General features: G+C 36.4%; 1 protein-coding gene across 2 annotated transcripts; it reads left to right on the plus strand.

The window, feature by feature from the left end:
- Positions 1-12990: 12990 nt before the first annotated feature.
- LOC127074594 (auxilin-like protein 1) lies at positions 12991-19852 on the plus strand. Of its 2 annotated transcripts, none has more exons than XM_051015919.1 (8): positions 12991-13552; positions 14227-17683; positions 17756-17828; positions 17941-18029; positions 18121-18186; positions 18266-18358; positions 18638-18814; positions 19502-19852. In XM_051015919.1, exons 1-8 carry the CDS (start codon positions 13164-13166, stop codon positions 19535-19537), a joined length of 4380 nt encoding a protein of 1459 aa, XP_050871876.1. In that variant the 5' UTR covers positions 12991-13163; the 3' UTR covers positions 19538-19852. The 2 variants fall into 2 exon arrangements, with proteins under 2 accessions (XP_050871876.1, XP_050871877.1); XM_051015920.1 differs by having other exon boundaries at positions 12992-13552; positions 18269-18358.
- The last annotated feature ends 454 nt before the right edge of the window (positions 19853-20306 follow it).

The raw sequence follows: 20306 nt of genomic DNA on the forward strand, positions 1-20306 counted from the left end.
TAGGAAGTTCATTGAGGGATTTTCTAAGTTGGCGTTACCGTTGACGATGTTGACTAGAAAGGGGCAAGCGTTTGTTTGGGACTCAAAATGTGAAGAAGGTTTCCAAGAGCTAAAGAGAAGGTTGACTACTGCTCCTATTCTGATATTACCGAGTTCGTCGGAATCATTTGAAGTTTATTGCGATGCTTCATTGTTGGGTTTGGGTGGCGTGTTAATGCAGAATAAGCAGGTTATAGCTTATGCTTCGAGACAACTGAGGGTTCATGAGAGGAACTATCCGACGCACGATTTAGAGTTGGCGGCTGTGGTGTTTGTTCTGAAGTTGTGGAGGCATTATTTGTACGGGTCAAGATTTGAGGTTTTCAGTGACCATAAGAGTTTAAAGTATTTGTTTGATCAGAAAGAGCTGAATATGAGACAGAGGAGATGGTTAGAGTTTCTGAAGGATTATGACTTTGGTTTGAATTACCATCCGGGTAAAGCAAATGTAGTGGCTGATGCGTTGAGTCAGAAATCATTGCATATATCTATGCTAATGGTTAAGGAGTTGGATTTAATTGAACAGTTTAGAGATTTGAGTTTGGTGTGTGAGAGTACTCACAATAGTGTTAAATTGGGAATGTTGAAGTTAACAAGTGGTATTCTGGATGAGATCAGAGAGGGTCAGAAATCGGATGTGCTTTTGGTTGATAAGTTGACTCTAGTGAGTCAAGGTCAAGGTGGCGAATTCAGAATTGATGAGACTGGTATTTTGAAATTTGGTAGTCGGGTGTGTGTTCCGGATGTTACAGAACTTAAGAAGAGTATTCTTGAGGAAGGACATCGTAGTGGGTTGAGTATTCACCCTGGAGCTACGAAGATGTATCATGATTTGAAAAGGTTATTTTGGTGGCCGGGAATGAAAAGAGAAATTGCAAGTTTTGTGTATTCCTGTTTGACTTGTCAGAAGTCGAAGATTGAGCATCAGAAGCCGTCTGGGCTAATGCAACCGTTGGCTATTCCAGAGTGGAAGTGGGATAGTATCAGTATGGACTTTGTTTCTGGTTTACCGAGAACAAGTAAGAATTTTGAGGCTATTTGGGTGATTGTTGATAGATTGACGAAGTCGGCTCATTTCATTCCGATCAGAATGGATTATCCGTTAGAAAAATTGGCTGAGTTGTATATTGAGAAGATTGTAAGCTTGCATGGTATTCCGTCGAGTATTGTTTCGGACAGAGATCCTAGATTTACATCGAAATTCTGGGAAGGCTTGCAGAAGGCTTTGGGAACTAAGCTGAGATTGAGTTCTGCATATCATCCGCAGACTGATGGTCAGACTGAGAGGACGATTCAGTCATTAGAGGACCTTTTGAGAGCTTGTGTTTTGGAAAAGGGAGGTGCTTGGGATTGTTATTTGCCTTTGATTGAGTTTACCTACAACAATAGTTTTCATTCGAGCATTGGTATGGCGCCGTTTGAAGCTTTGTATGGTAGGAGATGTCGGACACCGTTATGTTGGTATGAGTCCGGTGAGAGTGCTGTGATTGGACCGGAGATTATTCAACAAACTACGGAAAAGATTAAGATGATTCAGGAGAAGATGAGAATTGCTCAGAGTCGTCAGAAGAGTTATCATGATAAGAGGAGGAAATCACTTGAGTTTCAAGAGGGAGATCACGTGTTTCTTCGTGTTACTCCGATAACTGGTGTTGGTCGAGCCTTGAAGTCGAAGAAGTTGACACCGCGATTTATTGGTCCTTATCAGATTTTGGAGAGGATAGGAGAAGTAGCCTATCGTATCGCTTTACCGCCGTCACTTGCGAATTTGCATGAAGTTTTTCATGTGTCTCAGTTGAGGAGGTACGTTCATGATCCGTCGCATGTTGTCCAAGTAGATGATGTACAGGTGAGAGATAACCTGACTGTTGAAACATCACCTATGAGGATTGAGGATCGAGAGTTGAAGCAGTTGCGGGGTAAAGAGATTGCCTTAGTGAAGGTAGCTTGGGGAGGACCAGCAGGTGGCAATGTGACTTGGGAGCTGGAGAGTCAGATGAAAGAGTCCTATCCAGAGTTATTTGCTTGAGGTATGTTTTCGAGGACGAAAACTCTTTTAGTGGGGGAGAGTTGTAACACCCCAAATAAAGAAAAAAGAATTATTTAATTAAGTTGATAATATAATTATTAATTTAATTAAATAAATTGGATTATTATTATTATTATTATTATTATTATTATTTTGGAATAATAATAATTGGAATATATATATATAAGTGGGAATAAAGAAAAGGGTTTCATTCTTAACAAAGAAATTTCACGTGAAACTCAGAGAAGCTGCAGAGAAGAGGAAAAAGGGCAAAGAGCCGAAAAGCACGGTTGAGGAACGGAAAAGCTAAAGCTTAGAGAATTGCCGGATTATCTCAGGTAAGGGGGGTTTATCGTCGTTTAATGGGTATTATAGAATAACATGTCATGGGTAGTGAGAAGCCGTTGATTTTAACCCTAATTGGAACTGTATATGCTGAAATTGACGTTGAATAAACCGTGTTAAAAACTGTAAATTGAATTGATAGTTGTGTGAGTCGAAAATGTTAGACCAGGGTACGAATCCCAATTAAAAACTTGAATCGGCGCTACCAATTTACCGGACGAATGGTTCTGTTTAGAGATGGTTGTAGTTGAGGAAACGGCCGGAAAACCTGTGAAACGTAAGCTAACGGAACCCTGGAAAACTCAGAAAAATCTGAGTCTGCGCGCGAGCGGTCGACCATAGGGTCGGCGTGCGCTGACCCGTGAGGCATGCGCTGACTGCATGCGTCGACGCATGGTAGTTTTGCGCCGACCAGTGAGCTAAGCGTCGACTGTATGCGTCGACGCATAAGGCTTTTGCGCCGACTCCCTCCAGTTGAGCAGAGTCTTTGCAGAATGGAAAAATAGTTGATTTTATGTTGTGAGTGCAAGTGGTAGCTGGCCTATCATAGTTAATTGTGAGGAATGAATTTATTAGGTTTATGGTTGTGAAATGTTGATGCAATGATGTTGAAAAGTTGATTTTTTAGTTGCCTTGTTGAAATTATTAAGTTGTAGGCCGATGAGCCAACGTTGATTCTAAGTTGATTTGTTGAGAATTACTGAGTTGTAGGCTGAAGAGCCAAAGTTGATTATGAGTTGTTCTGTTGAAAAGCTGTTGTGTGGCTGTTGTTATTATGTTGTTGAGCTTTCAAGTCGTACATGACATATACATTCATATGCATTAAGTCGGGGCTTTTGCTCACACCACGTTGGCCTGGATTGACAAAAATTATGGGGCTTTTGCTCACACCACGTTGGCCTGGATTGGCAAAATTTTAAGTTGAAAGTTGAAGGCTTATGCCTTGATGCCCACTAAACTGGCAATGATTTTAAGTTGGGAGTTTTGCTCCAAATGGTACCACATGCATGAAGAGTCGAGTCTCATTGAGTTGCATTTTATGTTGTTATTGAGTTGCCTTTACGTTGTGTTTGAATATGATAATTGAGTTGACTGTGCCGTTGCCTAATGCATGATATAATTAGGGTGATTAACGTGTAGAATTACTTAACATAACATGATAAATTATAATATTTGTTATATCGATTGAGGAACTCACCCTTACAGCTATATTTTTCAGGTAACGAGCAGTGAGTCGAATAGAAGCTAGTGCTTGAAGTCTAGTGTGGTTAGAGGGTCATGCTCTGATAGATGTAACATCGGGACGGGATGTTTGAATTGTTGAATAAATGTTAATTTTGATGAATTACAGATGTTGAAATATTTATCCGCTGCGTATTGTTAAAGAAGATTTATGTTGAATAAAATTGAGCATGACTGATTTTACGTTGACTTTTGTGAAGAAGTTGTTATGTGACACCCTTGAGATGTATGATTACTCTGATATGTATGATTTAATTGTTGTTATTTTATTATTAAACATTGGGGTATTTTAGAAGGGTGTTACACTTTCCGCTACTAGTTTTCTCTTTCTGCAATGCTTGTCATGGTGGTGCCGTTATATGATATTTTTTAAATTGTTATATAATTTTTCTAATCTTTCTTGCTTTCTTTTTGTACTCCGCATATATGGGACTCTGTTCCTAACCAACATACCCACATAGAAACCCCACTAAGCGAATTTTTCATCATAAATGTCATTTTTTCTTTCACATTTCTAATCCTATTGACGTTCTATTATGTGTAACAAATGATTTGTGTTGTTTATTAGTGTATGTAACCCCTTTTCAATGGGCTATCTTATCCAACCAGCGTACCAATCAGCACTGGACATATTAGATCTGGAACTTTGAATTTTTTTAAGGATACACTCAAAAAGGCTTCGAAAGGAGGAGAAATGTTTTATGCATATGCTAATAATTACATTGGGTGTTATGTGGCTCAATTTGTTGAAGCATGTGTAGCTAATGAAAAATTTATTTATGTTTATTAGTGAACATCAATTACGTTGAAGGTTCTAAACATGTATTTATGTTGCTAAAGTATAAATACTTTCTATGTAAAAAGATGTTAATTGAAAAAGTAAATTTGAATATTGAATTGGATTGTGTTTCTAATTTGAAAATCTATGAGTACTATAATAATCTTAAACAGTTTGTTCATATAAGGAACCAATGCAAGTTTATGGATGAGTACAATGCCTTCTCAATTTAAGAAATATATAGATTTTTTAATTTTAGAAATATATTAGTTGTGGAATTACTTACGGATTAAATATTTTCTGCGAATTTACCTTTGGAATTACATGCAAGTTTTATCTTTTACAAAGTTATATAATGGCGTTTGTAACCGCCGCAATTTGCAATTTATGTAAGGTGACTAATCGTCACAACTTAGAATGACGTTTGGAGTGGCAGTTTTAGGAACCCTCGCAATACAGCCCATTGACACACGTTTTCGCGACAAAAACAAAACCGTCACAACTATAAATTTATGGCGGTTCAAACCGACGTAACTTACCAAAATTAACTGTCGCAACCTGTAAATTTTCTTGTAGTGAAATCACATTTCTTGTGTTTGGAAACTCGGTCGGTTGTTGTTGCTATACGTTTTAGGCTATATACAATGATTTCTAGAAGCAATAAATGCTAACTTTTATGAAATGTGCGATGGGTTGTGATTTTGGAATAATACCAAACATAGGCTAAGAAGAATACAAAGAGTTCTTATCCACTACAGGGTACTGCTCCAAATTTGTCTAGAAAACTCAAACTCCAAAAATAGATATTGAGTGTTCTCCTTCTTTCTTCATCCACTTGTTGATTGACCCTGACTGTAGTATTCTTTGTCTCTCCAAGTTTTAATAGAGATGCTAACTTTTGCACAAATAGAGATACATTTTCTGTGGCATAATTTTATTCCATGTGATATTCTAGATTAACTCAAGATCAAAATAGTGTTTATGAATTAGAATATGATATTCATCATTCACCGAGTAATCAATACGATCATAAGTCCATGCCCAATTATCAACAACATTTTATGTAAAAAAATGTTATTCATCAAATCACAACATCATGCCACCAACTTTTCCTCTTAGTTGAAAAATATCATTCACCCTCTTTATATAGGCCTTAAGACTCCCATCCTAATATTCACATTTCCATAATTGAAATATTATTGACTGTCGAAAACTCATAAAGTTGATGAAACCTATAACGCAGTCTGCATATCCTCTAGAAAAAAGTCATTTAAAAGGACTTTTCTTCTCTGCTACCCACTGATCGAACTAAACAATCATCTACCCACCGACCGCCATTCACCATTGTTCCATCATCGACTTTAGATAAATAACTTGACCATACTAACACCCAAATGTTTCTCTCTTAGCGACTATAGGCAAATCACTCAACCACACTAACACCCCATTGCTTCTCTCCTTAATACGACAACCATATACTCCATATTTTAGTGCTGGCACCTTGTTCCACAAACCATTTTAATTGACATGCGATATCTACCATTATTTGACTATCATGACTAAGTTGAGTTCTCTCACATTCTGAATATTCAATTAACCTACTTATCATCCGAACACACTTTATCTCATTTCATCCAATATTTTATCTAGTAAAGAGTCGAACCAATTAATTTTGTTCAAGGGAAGAAAAATTGAGTAATATTAACTATCATCACTTATATAAAGAGTGTCTTTTCACTAACATGAGAAACTTACCATTAAAACAAACTAATATAATTTAATAAATATTTTTTCAGAATAAGTTTTGCGCGGGAACTGTGATTGTTGTTGATTGATGTTGAACTTTTGAAGTGGCGGTATTGACTTTCGGTATGGTAGTGCATGGTAAACTTGTAGGATTAAGACTCTTTCCAAATCAACTAAAAAGTCTAAGATAAATAAAATAAAAAATAGGGATTAGAAATTGCACATTAAATTTTGCCTGCGTTGATTATATATGTTGAATAATTTCAATTGAAATATGCAGTTCGGCTCCCTAGAACAATATAATAATGTAAAATTATTTAATAAAAAAATATATAAGTATTAATTAAAATGATAATAGTATATATATATATATATATATATATATATATATATATATATATATATATATATATATATATATATATATAAAAGATAAATCAAATGACATAAAGGTGTCAAAGTTTAATTTGACACCAAATCTCAACCGTTAAAATGATTAATCAAACAATCATATTAAATGAAATAAAAAAATATAAAAAATATATGGTCCATTCTTTTCCCTAAAAAATAGGCTATATATATGACCGTTAGATCGAATGCTATTAACGGTTGAGATTTGATGTCAAATTAAACTTTGACACCTTGATGTCATTTGATTTATCATATATATATATATATATATATATATATATATATATATATATATATATATATATATATATATATATATATATATATATATATATATATATATATATATATATATATGATAAATCAAATGACATCAAGGTGTCAAAGTTTAATTTGACACCAAATCTCAACCGTTAAAATGATTAATCAAACAATCATATTAAATGAAATAAAAAAATATAAAAAATATATGGTCCATTCTTTTCCCTAAAAACTAGGCTATATATATGACCGTTAGATCGAATGCTATTAACGGTTGAGATTTGATGTCAAATTAAACTTTGACACCTTGATGTCATTTGATTTATCATATATATATATATATATATATATATATATATATATATATATATATATATATATATATATGATAAATCAAATGACATCAAGGTGTCAAAGTTTAATTTGACACCAAATCTCAACCGTTAAAATGATTAATCAAACAATCATATTAAATGAAATAAAAAAATATAAAAAATATATGGTTCATTCTTTTCCCTAAAAAATAGGCTAATATATATGAGATAAATCAAATGACATCAAGGTGTCAAAGTTTAATTTGACACCAAATCTCAACCGTTAAAATGATTAATCAAACAGTCATATTAAATCAAACAATCTTTGTAAGTGTTGAGAATATGTCAAGTGTGAGTAGTGTGGGTAATAGTCTCATATTGGTTGAGAATATGGAGACATGAACATTTATAAGTGACGGAACTCACCCACATATCACCTTACTCAATGTGTTGATTCAGATAACTTTGAAAAGGTTAGTGATGTAGAGTCAATGAAAGAAGTATGAGAAATTTTGGAGAAGTCGTTTGGAGGTGTGGAGAAGGCGAAAGAGGTGAGGTTACAAACTCACAAAAGGACGTATGAATTGCTTCATGTGGAAGACAATGAAAGCATAACTAATTTCTTCGCTAAGGTTATGAAACTGGTGAATCAAATCAAGGTATATAAAAGAGTCGAAAGATTTGTCAAAACTGACAAAGGAAAAGCTTCAAGGGACGCTTGAATCTCATGAACAAAGAATGACTGAAAGAGCTGCAGAAAAGTCGAAGAGTGATGTGGCTTTGCAGGCGCAATCATCAAAAGAAAGGAAAGGTAAAGGAAGTTGGAATGACAACAAAGGCAGAAGAGGTTACAACAATTCGATTGGTTGAAATCAGCAAGAAGAAAATTAGTTGAATCATAGAAAACCCTGGAACCAAGGCAACCAAAAAGGCGGTGATGCAGGTAGAGGAAGAGGTGGTGGTCGAAAGCCAGACAAGAGTCAGATTCAATGTTACAATTGTCAGAAGCATGGTCACTATTCTAGTGATTATCCAAAAAAGCAGAAGAATCAAGAAACTGATGCAAAGTTGGCGAAACATGAAGAAAAATAGATGTTACTGATGGTTACAATGAGAGACGAAGAGAGATTCAAGGACTAGTGGTACTTGGACTCACAATGCTCGTCACACATGTCTGGAAGGAAAGATTGGTTTGTCAACATAAAACCCTCAATGAAGAACACGATGAAATTGGCAAATGACAATACTCTAGCAGCTGAAGGTGTTGGTAATGTTCTGATTATGAGGAAAGACAAAAGGAGGTCAGTAACCTCAAATATGTTGTACATACCAGACATGAAGAGCAATTTGCTCAGCATATGGCAGTCAGTTGAAAAGAACTACAAGGTGTCGATCAAAGACAAGATGATGAGAGTTCTCGACTAAAATAGAAGGTTGGTCTTGAAGGCTCAAATGTTTCAAAATAGAACCTTCAAGATTGAGCTTAATGTGATGGAGCATAAGTGCCTTGCAACAACAACCAACAGAGATGAATGGATATGGCATTATAGACTTGGCCATTTAAATTTCAAAGACATCAGAGATTTGAAAAGAAGAAATATGGTTTCAGGATTACCAGAAATCGACATTCTAAACAAAGTGTGCGAAGATTGCGTGCAGGCGAAGCAACACAAGAACAATTTCAATAAGGATGTAGGAAGCAGGTCGAAGGCAATTCTTGAAGTCATATACTCTGGTGTATGTGGTTCTATACATGTGGAATCGATTGAAGGTAATCAATATTTTGTTGCATTCATAGATGATTTTAGCCGAAAACTGTGGGCTTACCTGATCAAGAACAAAAGTGAAGTGATCGAGGTATTTGCTAAGTTTAAATTTATGGTCGAAAGGCAAGGCGGTCGAAAGCTCAAGATTTTGAGGACTAATGGTGGTGAAGAATATGTGTTGAAAGACTTTGATGCATTATGTGTGAAAGACGGGATTATGCATGAGGTGGTGCCACCCTACACTCCACAACAGAACAGAGTCACAAAAAGGAAGAATAGAACCATCATGAATATGGTGAGAAGTATTTTGAAAGACAAGCATCTACCCAAAGAATTATGGGGAGAATTTGTGTCGACTGCAACATATATCTTGAACAGATGTTCGACAAAGAAGCTAGAAGGAATCACGCCAAAAGAATGTTGGTTGGGTGTCAAAACTAGCTTGAGTCATCTGAAGGTGTTTGGATATATAGCACATAGACATGTGCTAGATCAATTAAGAAGAAAACTTGATGACAAGTCGAGTCAGATGATCCTGATAGGATATCATTCGACTGGAGGTACAAGTTGTTCGACCTAGTGAACAAGCAAGTGATCAACAGGGACGTGATCATAGATGAACTTAAGGAATGAAATTGGACTGAGAATGTTAAGAAGGATTCAGTGAGAATCTTATACGATGAACCAGCTAGTGAAGTCGAAAGAGAAGTTCGACAAGAAGACATATGTGAAGTAGGCTAAAGCAGACCTCAAAGAACAAGGCACATGTATGCAAGGTTAAAAGAATGTGTGATTACATCAGATGATGTGTTCAATGAAGAAGGTGATATGGTACACTGTGCTTTATACACAGATGTCGAACCAGTCAATGCAACTGAGACATTGAAAGATTCGAAGTGGGTGAAAGCAAACGAAGAATTGAATTCAATCGAAGTCAACAAAACTTGGTCACTTGTCGAATTGTCCAAAGACAAGAAGGCAATCGATGTGAAATGGGTATACAAGGTGAACCTGAATCCCAAAGGATAAGTGACTCGACACAAGGCGAGACTTATGGCGAAAGGATTTCTTCAGAAAGAAGGAATCAACTTCGACGAAGTTTTTGCACTTGGATCGAAACAATCAGGTTGGTTGTTGGTCTAACAAACATGAACAACTACAAGATGTGTCAGATGGATGTGAAATGTGCATTTCTGAATGGCCCATTAGAAGAAGAAGTTTATGTTGCACAACCAACTGGGTTTATGAAACAAGGCGAAGAAAGAAAGGTGTACAAGCTCCATAAAGCCCTGTACGGACTTAAACAAGCTCCAATAGCTTGGAACAAGAAGATAAATGACTTTATAAGGGAGAAGGAATTTGTCAAATGCACAACTGAACATGAGTATATGTAAGAAGAAGCAAGATCAAATTACTTATACTATGTCTCTATGTCGATGACTTGTTGATAAAAGGTAGCTGCAAGAAGGATATCAAATAATTCAAAGGTGATCTCAACAAGGAATTCAAAATGTAAGATCTGGGTGACATTTCGTATTTCCTTGGCATCGAATTCTACAAGAGTGATAGAGGTTTGATGATGCATCAAAGAAGGGATGCAAGCGAAATACTCAAGAGTTTTGAGATACAAGATTACAACCCAACTTCAACTCCACCTGAGTCCAAATTATAATTGTTGAAAGATTTAGATGAAGATGATGTCGACCTAACCCAATATAGAAGACTTATTGCGTCACTTATATACCTTTGTCACACAAAGTCTGACTTAACATACAATGTAGGTATACTGAGTAGATTCATGCAGAAGCCAAAAGGTATCAAATCTAGCAACGGTGAAAAGGATACTAATGTATCTGAAAGAAACTCTCGACTATGGCATTTTTTTTCCTGCAGCTGATGAAGAAAAAGAATGCAAACTAGTGGGATACACCGACTCAAGTTGGTGTAGTGATGTTGAGGATCAAAAATGCACAACTGGCTATGTGTTTATGCTAAGTGGTGCACCAATTGCTTGGAGTTCGAGAAAGGAGTCAGTAGTGGCATTATCGTCTTCTGAAGCAGAATACATAACTGCTTCCCTTTGTGCATGTGAAGCAACATGGATGGTGAATTTGGTCAAAGAGATAACAACAAAGAGTCATGGAGCAATTATCATGAAGATCGACATCATGTTAGCTATCAATCTAGTGAAGAATCCGATAGCACATAGTCGAACAAAGCACATCAAAATGAGATTCCATTATCTTCGAGAGCAGGTAGAAGATGGGAAGATGAATTTGAAACACTACAGAATTGAGAATCGAATTGCATATATCATGACGAAGGGAATGCAGGTCGAAGTGTTCAGAAGACTACGAGTTATGATGAATGTAGATAGTTTAGACACGATGAATTAGGTGATGTGTTGAATTGTAATTCCTTGTGTCGAAGCAGGTTGCTCGAAAAAACAAGGATGTGTCGAATAACCTAGTATGTCGAGTTGTATTAGTGTGTCGAAGTGTCGAAGCATGTTGCTTTACACATGATTTCGACTTAGACTTATTTTTAGTAGTGTTAACTATTTTGGACTTTTATAATTTTGATTTTTGACTAAGGGAGTAAGCTAACCTAAATCTATAAATAGAGGGAGTAACCCCTATTCTTAAAATAACTCATAACATTGTATTCACAAAATTTTGCAGTTGCAAAGTGTGGGCAAAGAGAAAACTCTACAGAAAATATTTTTCTTATTCTCCAACATTCTTTTCTTTCTTTCTCAATTGTTCTTTTCTTTTAATTGTCATTGCGTGGTTGATAACAATCGTGTTCATCAAGATTGATAGAAATTCTTCATAGGTTGTGGTGGATTTCCAACAAATGGTATCATGAGCCTTTGGTTCGAGAAATGGACCGACTTACTTGTATCGAAAGTTAACGGCGCCACAAAGGTGGTGAGTAAGAAACATTCCGTTGAAGAGTGTCAATGACGCCAGGGTGGTGAGTAAGAAACGTTTCGTGCGGTACAATAGTATTGTGGAAGTAAGAAGAGCTTTCACTTGAGGGGGAGCATTGTGGACTCACACTTGGGGGGAATATTGAAAATATATCAAGTGTGAGTAGTGTGAGTAATAGTTTTACATTGATTGAGAATGTGGAGACATGAGTATTTATAAGTGAGAGAGCCCATTCACCTATCACCTTAAGGTTTTGGGTAAATATGTGGTGTGTCTCTCACAAAGATGTTGCTCAAAAAAGAAGAAATTCCACAATGTTCAATGCTCCATAGTGAAAAACTCTCCAACAAGTAATTGCATGTTTTTGTTTTTCGTTCCTTTATTTTTTTTAGTATAAAATTTTTAAATGTTGAATTTCATTTGATTTTAGTCTCTAAAGTTAAAATTCGTTGATTTCCTACAAATTTTTCTTCAAATTCGTATGTGGATTTTAATTTTAATACTAAAATCAAAAGAATTTTAACATTCTAGAATTATTTAAAAAATAAAATAAAAAATAAAAAATAAAAAATAAATCAATTTATAGGAATAAAAAAAGTATTTTAGCCTATATATATCAACTGAAATCTTATAAGAAAATAAAAAATAGAACCGTACTGTTTTTTTCTCTCTTTTTCAAAAACAGTTAATTCAAATTCAGTAAAGAAATGTGTTTTAAATTAAAATGAGTTAATTACAGCAATACTAGTATTATATATTCATGCGTTAAAAAGTGGCAAGGATGTCTCCGTCTCGTTGACGCTGCCCCCAACAACTCTTTATCTTTCCCGCGTCGTCACCGCCGGGTACTCCTTTTCATTTCAACAACAATAATATTAGAATGTGCTTTTGTGTTATAAACTTACTTATAAAGAGACAAAAAAATATATTTAAAATTAAATATATTTAAATTTATATATATTGGCTCGCACGACTTTCAAAAGAGAAAAAAAAAAGCAGGAAAAAAAAATTGCTGTCGATGTACAACATTGCATCAAGTTTAGAATTTAAAATATAAAATAGTTGGAGAAAAACAAAAAAACGCAAGCCCAATTTGGTCATTTCCTCCTTCTTCACTACCACCTTTTTTTTTTCATTTTCAATTTCTTCACTAATTTTCTCTTCATTCGTCCTCCTCTGACGCTTTCACAGTAGTGTCTGCACTCACACCCAAAGAGCCATAACAAACAAGAGAGAGAAAGAGAGGAGAGAGAAAGTAGAACCCTAGAGCCTCCGTAGAGAGTAGACACCAACATTTCCATGGAAAGTGTAACGCATTCTCGCCAACCGAACAAGGTATCAGTCACGCTACCCAAGAAAATCACCAACGGTACTTTCTCATCTACCAAAACTCTATACGACGACGTTTACGGTGGTCCACCGAAGTTCACCGCCTCCTCTATCTCGCCCCGCTTCGAAGACTACGGCGAGATATTCTCGAGCTTCCACGCCGCTCGCTCATCCTCCATTCCGGTGTTGGATCTTCCGGCGGTAGACGCCGGCGAGGTCTTCTTCGACTTCCGTCGTAACGCTTTTGACTATGCTGAGGTCTTCGGAGGCTCCGGCGGACTGGACTTTTGGTCTTCGTACGAGGACTTGTTTCGTGAAGGTGACTATGATGAAGAAGAAAAAGAAGAAGAAGAAGCCTGGTATGTATGAATGAGATCGAGGTCTTAATGTTACCGTTTGATTCGGAGTTTTGTGATGAAATGTATAACGGTTTTGTTAAAGCTAATTGCAAACTCTTACCAAGTGTTGTTTTGACTCTAGTTGTAGATAATTATTATAGTCCTTGATTTTAGTTTCGTCCTTGAGCTTGAGTTGTTTAAGTTAATTGTGACGAATCTCACCGTTCATGAGAAGTAATACAATGTGAAAGTTGGTGTGTGGTTAAGGAACAACGGTTCTCTGCTTGTTTCATGGAGGGCTTAGTTTAGGTTCTATTCAATGGACTATTTTCATGATAAAATTTGTTGTTCTTTACTGGAAAGTGGAAGAGGCCACATTGTTTTTGAATACCCGGAAAAAGAGTTGGAGATTATCGATTTGTAGATTAACTAGTGAACTTATTAGATTAACTAGTGAACTTATTAGATTACGATTTATATTCTTTATGACACTTGTATAATCTATAACGGGAGTAAAATTTCTTTGTTACGTTATTCTTTTTAATCTTTTGTTTTTCTTTGCTCTCAATTCATATTTGATACAATGATTAGATTATTGCGTCTTCTATCTATTTTTTTTTGTTAAAATTTATTTTAATCTACTGGAGTTGGAATGTGAAGTTGTTTATATAATCATATTCTTCCATCATTTGTAGGACTTCAGTAGAAACTGATTCATTTTCGGGAGACTTGGACCATTTTGGAAGTAATGTAGGCGTATCAAGTGATGGTCTCTTCCAGTCCATTGATGGAAATACAGAGTTCAACATTTCGTTTCATAAGGTCAATGGTACAAGCAATGAAGATATGTCAAAGAGGAAAGCTCACATAACTCAGCTGCCTGCTGTTCCTGGTGTCACTCATGTAGTTGATGAAACCAAACTATTTCATAGGACTGATCCATCCTTGCAGGTTGTGGATGACATTGACCTTGATATGGAATTTAGTGCAGGCAGGGGAAAGAGAAACCATCATAAGAAAATGATGTCGCGTCCCTGTAATGTTACTTCTGGTGAACAGATTCTCCGTAGTGATCTTGATCTGCATGATGGATACGACAGAAATGTTTCTCATTCCAGTGAGATGTTCATAACTGTGTCTGACGTCAGCCTCAGAACCATACCATCTCAATTGCCACCTCCTTGCCGGCCACCACCTTTATTAGATCCAAGCAAGGGATACACTAGTGAATCTCATTCCAACAGTGAGCGAATTGATTCTGAAGATACTTTTGGTGACGGTTCACCACCTTTCTTTGATGTGGAGGTTGATATTAATTCGTCTGCTTCTGTTGTGAAAGAAGCCACATACAGATCAGAAGCAAAAGTTAGGACTGTAAAAGATTTGAAGGGGAGAAAGAAGAGGGGTTCTGAAAGCAGCATAAAATCAACTTTTGATGTAAAAACAAATGAAACAGAGATGAGTGAGAATATAACTAGATTTAATAGTTTGAATGATGAGAGAGTGCTGGCTACTTGTGATCGAAGATCTGGCAAAATAAAAATTTCTGCCACAGATGAAAGGCAGAAAGATAGGAAGGCTGCTCCAGTAATTTCAAAACCATTAGAAGGGAAAAAACATTTAAACTTGTTCGAGGAAAAGCACATGAAGGAATCCAGGCCATCTCAAGATTCAGATCAAAGTATTGAAGTTGGGACATGGAAAGAAGCAGATGAATTTATTGAATTGGTGGGAACAGAAGAATCTCAAAAGGTATTTCTTCCCATAAATCATCCCAAGTGTTTGGTGCAAGATGCCAGAACATTTGAGCATTGGAGGAAAGAAGGAGAAGCATCTAATATCCAAGAAGAATACAAAAAGGTAAAAGCAAGTTTAGAAAGTTATCAGCCTGACGAATACAAAAAGAAATCTAAAGCAGAAAGAGGGGCTTATGAACAGGTAAAAAACATTAGGAGATCTAAATCATCTAGTGTGGAATGTAGACAGAGAGAGCCTGTGAGGAATGACGAAATTACTGAAATTTCTGAGCTTGAGAAGAGCGAGAAGATAAGAATGGCTAGCCAACATAGAAAAACCGAGAAGAAAGCAACTAAAGCTAATCAAGTGGAAAGTGAGATATCAAAAGAGGTTGATGGACAAGAACTAAGTTCAGTTCAGTTTAGCTTGAAGCTTAAAGAAAATGAGAAGAAACTAAAACAGAATGGAGAGCTGCATATGGGTGTGAAAAACCACAAGCACTCTCAAATAGTGAAAGAAAATGAAACATTTCAAAGAGAAGCTTTTGCTCCTGAAGCATCAGAGGGTGAGGAAAGAGTCAAAGATTCTGAGGAGCTTGAGAAATTTAATGGAAGATCAAATCAAGCTATTAAGCTGGATAAGCCAGAAGAGAATGTAACTTGCGCTAGGGAAAATGAAATCATCTCCGAACAGCATATACAGAACAGAAGTGGACTCCAAGAAAGCCAAAAAGGTTCTTTTAAAAACAAAGGAAGTAGTGAAGGCCAAAAGCCTGCTCATGGGCGGGTAGTGAATGAAACAAGGCTCAGAGAAGAAGACTTTGAATCAGGTTTGAACAAGACAAAAACTGAAGTGGCATTTGAGCGCAGGACAAATGAAGCATGTGTAGAAGATCAAAGTAAAGAAAAATTCAAAGTGGTTTCTAATGAATATGGAAAATCAAATGGACTTGAAGAAACAAGTGAGAGCGAAGGGACTTTGAAAGTTCGGAAACAAGCTATAGAGCTAGAAAGACAAAGTGGAAATGAGGCTCAGATGAAACAAGAAACTGAGAGTATTTCAAACCAAATATCTGACAGGGAAGCAGCTTTAGGTATATCAAATGAGAATAGTCACTCCAAGCAATCTGAGAAGATACTCGAAGATGCTGGTAGGATTGAAAAAGATGATGGGTTTGATATAGCTTTGGAGCAAATGGAAGTGCATAGAGAATGTATGAGCATGGAATTTGCTAAAGAAACCAATGAGAAATGGAAAGCACAGCATGGCGAAAATCTTCTGGCTGCGCATTCATCCACCCTTCATGAAGAAAATATTGGAAAACCGGGGGTATCTTTAGAACCTTTCGCTGATCATGAAGTTGGAGAAGCCAGAACTGACTGCGAAATTGGTGGAAGGAAATTGGAAGAGGTAGGGGTAGAAAAAATAATAGCTGGCGAGAAAATAACTTCTTTTGAAATATCCCAAGGAAAAGAAGAGGTTTCTGGAACACAATCAGGAAAGGTAGATTGTAGCATGAGGCACACCAATGAACTTTGTTTTAGTAGTGAACATGTGTGCACCGAGAAAGCTAAAACAGTCCCTCAAATGGAATTTGATTCTAGAAGTCAAGAGATGAAAATTGCTCATGAATGGGGTGAAAGCAAAACGATTAAACATCATGTGAATGTTGCACTAAACCAGGAAGGAAGTAGGAACCTGAAGTCGTCAAGCCAAGTGAACACATGTAATGATTATAAAAGAAGTACAATAGTGGATAAACCTGCTGCAGTTCAAGAAGCAGTAGATGTCCACAACACTTCCCAAAGGTCTCATATAGCCCATTCCACACAAATTAAAGAAAAGTGTCTTAATGAAACTCCTGCCTCAGTAGAGAAAGGTGCCGAAAAGCTGAGAATAGAAAGAGAATTAGAAAAAGAACGCCTAAGAAAGATAGAAGAAGAGGTGGAGAGAGAAAGGGAAAGGCAGAAAGATAGAATGGCTGTTGACAGAGCAATGCTGGAGGCTGAGAGAGAAAGGGAAAGAGAAAAAGATAGGACGGCTGTTGATAGAGCAACTTTTGAAGCCCGTGATAGAGCATATGCTGAAGCCCGCGAAAGAGCAGAAAGGGCTGCATTTGATAGAGCAACAGCTGAAGCTCGACAAAGAGCACTGACTGAGGCCAGGGAAAGACTTGAAAAGGCCTGCGCTGAGGCTAGAGACAAATCGCATGCTGAAAAAGCAAATGCAGAAGCCAGATTGAAGGCAGAACGTGCTGCTGTTGAAAGAGCAACTGCAGAGGCTCGAGAGCGTGCAATGGAAAAAGCAAGGGTTGAGAGAGCTGCATTTGGGTCCAGAGAACGATTAGATAGATCTGTATCTGATAAATTTAGTGTTTCATCCAGAAATGATGGAAGAATGGGCTCCTCATCATCTGTAAGTATCGTCATAAATCTGCAAGTGATTAAATTGCATAATTGCCTGAATTTCTGATGAACGGAATTGCAGGATATACCTGATCCACAGTTTCACAATATCAGCTCTGCCCCTGGTTCCAGACATCCATATTCAATTTATGGTGGTATGTGTCTGTAAACACCTCTGCAGTACTATACTTTAAACTATTGATGAACGTTTTACTGCATCCACCTGATTCAGACACAGTACTGACCAGATATTGTCTTTGTTTTAAGCTGCTTCTTTTTCTGAGAGATCTGAAGGTGAATCAGCTCAGAGGTGTAGAGCTAGACTGGAGAGGTGTCGTCGAACAGAAGACCGTGCAGTAAGAACTCCAATCTTGTGATATTAGTGGCATGCAAATTGTACTTGTAACAAAATGATCATAACCATGAGTTTCACGGAAATATTATTAGGCAAAAGCTTTGGAAGAAAAGAACATGCGTGACCTTCTAGCTCAGAAGGAGCAAGCAGAGAGAAGTGTAACCATCTATACATTTGTTTTTTAAGGTTCTGAATTATTGTCCATGTTTCATTGATTGTTGAATCTGATACTCTTAGCAGAGATTAGCGGAGACTCTGGATACTGAAGTCAGAAGGTGGTCAAGTGGAAAAGAAGGAAACCTGCGTGCATTGCTTTCAACCTTGCAATATGTATGTGTTCCTATGCTGAAATTTTGAAATAACTTCGCATATGCTTCTCGTCTCTTCGCTTACCCCAACTTTTTATGCTCGCAAAGTAGGGAGTGACATTTAAAGGTCCAGTAAGAGTCTTGAACGGATGAATTTTAATCAATTGGTTGCTTAATCCTGTTTCCTGATATTCACGACTCCCTCCTGTTCTCATTTTTTTTCTTCCTGTTTGATACCATTGTTGGTGTTTTGAGGCTATACGTAATACATGGCTCTTTTCTAATTTTTGTACTTTGTCAGATCCTTGGGCCTGATAGTGGGTGGCAGCCAATCCCACTCACTGAGGTAATTACTTCTGCTGCTGCAAAAAAAGCCTACAGGAAGGCCACCCTTTGCGTCCATCCCGACAAATTACAGCAACGTGGAGCAAGTATTCAACACAAATACATATGTGAAAAAGTCTTTGATCTCTTAAAGGTTTGTTTGCCATGCTATATTTGTAATTATCTATTTTAACCAAAGTGCATATGCAATTTGGCTGTGGTACTATTTTATATCAGAGATGTATAAGTTTTACTGCAGCAAAGCATAATGCTTTTGCAGAACTTGAAATCTATTGGGTACGCACGATCACAAACATATTATACCAGCATAGGAAACTATGCAGAAACAGAGGCACATAGACACATGCTAATCTCCATTTTACTAAACCTCTTATCCAAGCTTGAATGATAAATGCTCGTTCATCAGGGATTTGTTATTTGCTTCTTATATTTAGCATGTTGGTCTATTCGATATCTCTTTAATTAACTATGACATATCAACAAAACAAGGAGCATTGCCTAAAAATATAACATTCAACTCGAATAAAAAATATAAAGAGAACTTTTAAAACCTAATTATAGAATATAAAATATAATAATACATTTTGTGGATATTGGGCAGATTAAGTTTGTTCTCATTCTTTGCATTCTGACTAAGTTAATAGATAAAAATACCACTCATTTTTGTGTGTGCTCATGTTGTTTGACTATGAATCCTATTGCATCAGTATTGTGTAACCATTTTATCGGATGATAAAACAGTGTTGTTGAAAATCCAACATCTATTTATTAGCCATTATCGTCTACCTCTCATTCAGCATTATTGTCTTTTTTTTTTCAGGATGCTTGGAGCAAATTCAACTCCGAAGAAAGATAGTACACTCTGTTCTTTTTCCGAAGAAAGACAACACTCTTTTCTTTTTCTGAACCTGCCCTCCTTTGCAAGCTAGTAGTTCTCTTCCTTGTGGGTACAGCAATCCACAGTCGAATACCCCTTTGCAAGCTAGTAATTCTCTTCCCTGTGGGAACAGCAATCCACAGTTGAATACCTCAGTAATTATTTTATCATAGTCCACGTTCTGTAGTAATATTTCTTAAATATTTAATGTAAGAAAATATTAATCCCACGTGAGGCAAAAAATTAAGAAATTCAAGTAAATAGATAGGGAAAACATATTTATGACTCGGTTGCATTTCAATTTGCAAATGTTGTAATTTTTGGTGGATGTCACGGATTAGTTTAGCAACACAAAAATTGTTTACTATTTCCTTGACACCTTTTTATCCTTGCTGAACTGAGAACGGACTGCTGAGTGAATGGTCTACACATCTGTTAGCGTTCACGTTTGATAACTCATAATCATAAACTAATCTGCTCTATATGGTATCATCTATATGGCAAAAATAAGTTTGAGGTCATTTATAAATTAGTTGATAATTTGTACTAGTTTATAAGTTAGTTGAAAATTTGTAGCTTCAAATCATTTAAAGCTAAACAGTGCACATAAACACAGTTTTTAATATTATTCTCAGCTCGCTTAGAATTTTAAATGAAATTTGTTTGGTTTAATTTTTTTTAGAGGATGGGGGAGAAAAATGGATTAAAATATCTCGTTGAATAATTTTTGGTTCCCCAGATTTAGGGA

The sequence above is a fragment of the Lathyrus oleraceus genome, chromosome 4 (genome assembly GCF_024323335.1).
Source record: "Lathyrus oleraceus cultivar Zhongwan6 chromosome 4, CAAS_Psat_ZW6_1.0, whole genome shotgun sequence".
In the NCBI taxonomy this organism is placed as follows: domain Eukaryota; kingdom Viridiplantae; phylum Streptophyta; class Magnoliopsida; order Fabales; family Fabaceae; genus Lathyrus; species Lathyrus oleraceus.